At 45.1% G+C, this 3,256-nt stretch overlaps 1 protein-coding gene across 3 annotated transcripts in view; it reads left to right on the top strand.

Moving 5' to 3' along the window:
* The window catches only part of ARHGAP10 (Rho GTPase activating protein 10), a 345,093-nt gene that overhangs the window by 234,294 nt on the left and 107,543 nt on the right, over positions 1-3,256 (top strand). For all 3 annotated transcript variants that reach the window (XM_008065053.2, XM_008065054.2, XM_008065055.2), the window contains exon 17: positions 2,138-2,243. In XM_008065053.2, coding sequence (XP_008063244.1) covers positions 2,138-2,243 — 106 coding nt within the window. The remainder of the gene's footprint in view (positions 1-2,137; positions 2,244-3,256) is intronic.

The raw sequence follows: 3,256 nt of genomic DNA on the forward strand, positions 1-3,256 counted from the left end.
GTTTGAGGCTGCGGTGGCCGGGAGCAGCCACTGCACTCCAGTCTGGGCAACAGACTCCAACTCAAAAAAAAAGAACATAATGAAGGCAAGTTGTGTACGTTATTAATAAGAGCCAACGATGATAACGCATTTTGAAGTCTAAGAGGGAATGTGTTAGTTTCCCAGGACTGGTGTAACAGGGTACTGCACACTGAGTGGCTTGACCCAAAAGGAGCCTGGCTAGGCATGGTGACTCATGCCTGTAATCCCAGCACTTGGGAGGAAGAGACAAAAAGATTGCCTGAGCCCAGGGGTTCGAGACTAGCCTGGCAACTTGGTGAGACCTCGCTTCTACAGTAAATAAAAAAATTAGCTGGGCATTGTAGCGTGTGCCTTTAATTCCAGCTACTTGGAAGGCTGAGGTGGAAGGATTGCCTGACGCAGCAGATTGAGGCTGTGGTGGCTGTGAGCATGCCACTGCGCTCCAGCCTGGGCAACTCAAAACAAAACAAAACAAAAACAAACATAAGAGGAACTTATTCTGTCACAACTGTAGAGGCTGGAAGTCTGAAGACAAGGCGTTAGGAAGGCCATGCCTCCTCTGAATGCTGTAAGGAGGGAAATTTCTTGCTGCTTCCTTTGTGGTTTCTGAGAATTCTGAGGTTCCTAAGGATGACCTTAGCATCACTTGGCGTGTAGATTTTCCACTCTGGTCTCTGTCTCCACTGTCACATGACATTGTCCCCTGTGCTGTCTTCACATGGCCATCTTCCCTCTACATCTTTATTTTTGTATAAGGACAACAGTTATATTGGATTAAGTTTCCCACCCTACTTCTTTGTATTTTTTTTTTTTGAGTCGAAGTCTCACTCTGTTGTCCAAGCTGGAGTACAGTGGCATGATCACGGCTCACTGCAGCCTCTGCCTCCTGGGCTCAGGTAACCCTCCTGCCTCAGCCTCCTGAGTAGCTAGGACTATAGGTGTGCACCACCATGCCCAGCTAATGTTTTTGTCTCGCTGTGTTGCCCAGGCTGGTCTTGAACTCCTAGGTTCAAGCAATCCTTCTACCTCGGCCTCCGAGGAACCTCAGAATTCTCAGCACCTGGTCAGCCCACCATCTTTATGTTCTCATCTTAACCAGCTCTACAGCAGTTCTATTTCCAAATAAGGCTACAGCTGAAGTATGCCTTTTTATTCTGATGTTTTGACATCTGGGGCCTTACTGACCCAGGGAGACTGCCCCTCCCTAGGCTAGCCAATTTCTAAAGGTATTAAACCCCAGCGGGCTTTCCTATGGGAACTTTTCAATCCAAAGTCGCTTACCTACCTGCTCATTTGCCTCATCTCTGGGCTCTTACACTACAGGCTAACATTCGGCCCTGATCACCCCAGGCCCAGGCATCAGCTAACTGAGGACAGCTCCTATGCCCTAGGGCCCGGAGCACCACTTCAACCAGACACTACTAAGGCTGCTTCCCCCACTCACTTCTTCCTGCAGAAACCACAGAAAAGCCTCGTGCCCACATTTTCTCCTTCCTTTCTCCTTCCTCTGCCTCTTGTCTGGCCCTGTTGCCTCCCCATGTGGCTGTACGTGGTGTGTGCCGCGCTGTTTCTAGGGCACTGTAAGTCAAAAAGGCCTGTCATGTCCCTTCACAACGGTTGTTAGTTGCATGTCTTACCATACCTGATTATAGCAGATTACAAGGACAGTGTACAACAGTCACATTCTGAGGAACTAAGGATTAGAACTTCAACATAGTTTTTTGGGGGAATGAGAAAATGCAGTTGAACCCATAGCAGGAAACAGCCTGTTCGCTGAGGTTGTACTTGCCTTCCATTGTGGGGCTGTGACCCAATGAAGTTAACCACGAGTGGACTTGAAATGGGACGCATGAGGAGAGGCTGGGACAGTAATCTCTTCTTAAACACAAACTGAGGGAAGGTGCTAATTGCAGCCACACTGAGACTACCCCATCGAGGAGGTGCGAGGAGATTAAAATAATAGGGGGAAAGATTGCTTTTCCTCTTAAAGGTGGCAGAATATGTTTAAAAATTCTCTGTTTGACAATCTTGAACAGATGAGCTGTTGTCATTGTTGGTTTTGGGAAATATATTTGATTCTGTATACTCTACTAACTTTTTTCTCTCTCTTTTATAGAAAGCGGCAGCCCAGAATCTCGTGTTAATGCTATCCATTTCTTGGTACACAAACTGCCAGAGAAAAATAAAGAAATGTTGGATATTTTGGTGAAACACCTGACAAAGTAAGCCTCTTTTTCTCCCTTGTCACTTTCCTCACTTTGCTGTAGTTGCTGGGTAGTGATCTTGGAATTCAAGAAGTTGGAACTGGGCTATATCCATAGAACCAGGGACCACACCTGGAGGGCAGGCCGGGTTATAGACTCATTGTGTGTGCTTTGGACAAGACTGTTGAAATATGATGCTCTCATGAAGTTGTGTAACTGTTTGCTTAACATTCCTGCCAGCAACTCAGGGTCTGATTTGAAGGAAAGAAGAGAATATTATACATGGCCCCATACACAGGTTCTGGAAATGTGATTATAAGCGTGATAGAAAATTTAGCCTGGCTTCACACTTACCTAACCCTATGTTTGGACACGTCCTGTAAGTTTCTTAATTCAGAAATGGGTAGTTATTTTATAGGCTCCATTCTTTTCTTCCTCTTTACAAAGCAAGCTACTTTGAATAATTCAGTGATGTTAGCCCTTCAAATACAAATGCCTCTCAGATCACTATAAGTGTAGAATTTTAGAGATAAGAGGAAGCTGAGGACCACTATGTTTTAGACCCTTTATTTTACATAAAAAGCAAATGAAAAGCCAGAGATATTGTGATTTGCCAAAGGTCCTACTGCTAGGATAGGCATTCATTCATTTGGCCAACGAATATTTAGTGAATGTCTTTTTTAGGTGTCAGTGATACAGGGTTGGACAAGATTGTCAAAGTTCTTACTTCACAAAGCGTGATTTCTTAGAGGGAAAGATGATAAACAGATTACAATTAAAAATATAAAATAGTTTTAGATGATAAGTGGCAAAAACACAAAGCAGAGACGGAGATGGAGAATACATGTTGAGTATGAGACTATAAGGAGGGTTATTAATGGAAAGTCTCTTGGGGGATGAGTTTTTGGGTTTTTTTGAGTTGGAGTCTCACTCTGTTACCCAGACTGGAGTGCAATGTCCACTCCCGGCTGCTGCAGCCTCGACCTGCTGGGCTCCGGCGATCATTCCGCCTCAGCCTTCCGAGTAGCCGG

The sequence above is a fragment of the Carlito syrichta genome, unplaced genomic scaffold (genome assembly GCF_000164805.1).
Source record: "Carlito syrichta isolate Samal-C Ts95f unplaced genomic scaffold, Tarsius_syrichta-2.0.1 Scaffold308142, whole genome shotgun sequence".
Taxonomy (NCBI): Eukaryota; Metazoa; Chordata; class Mammalia; order Primates; family Tarsiidae; genus Carlito; species Carlito syrichta.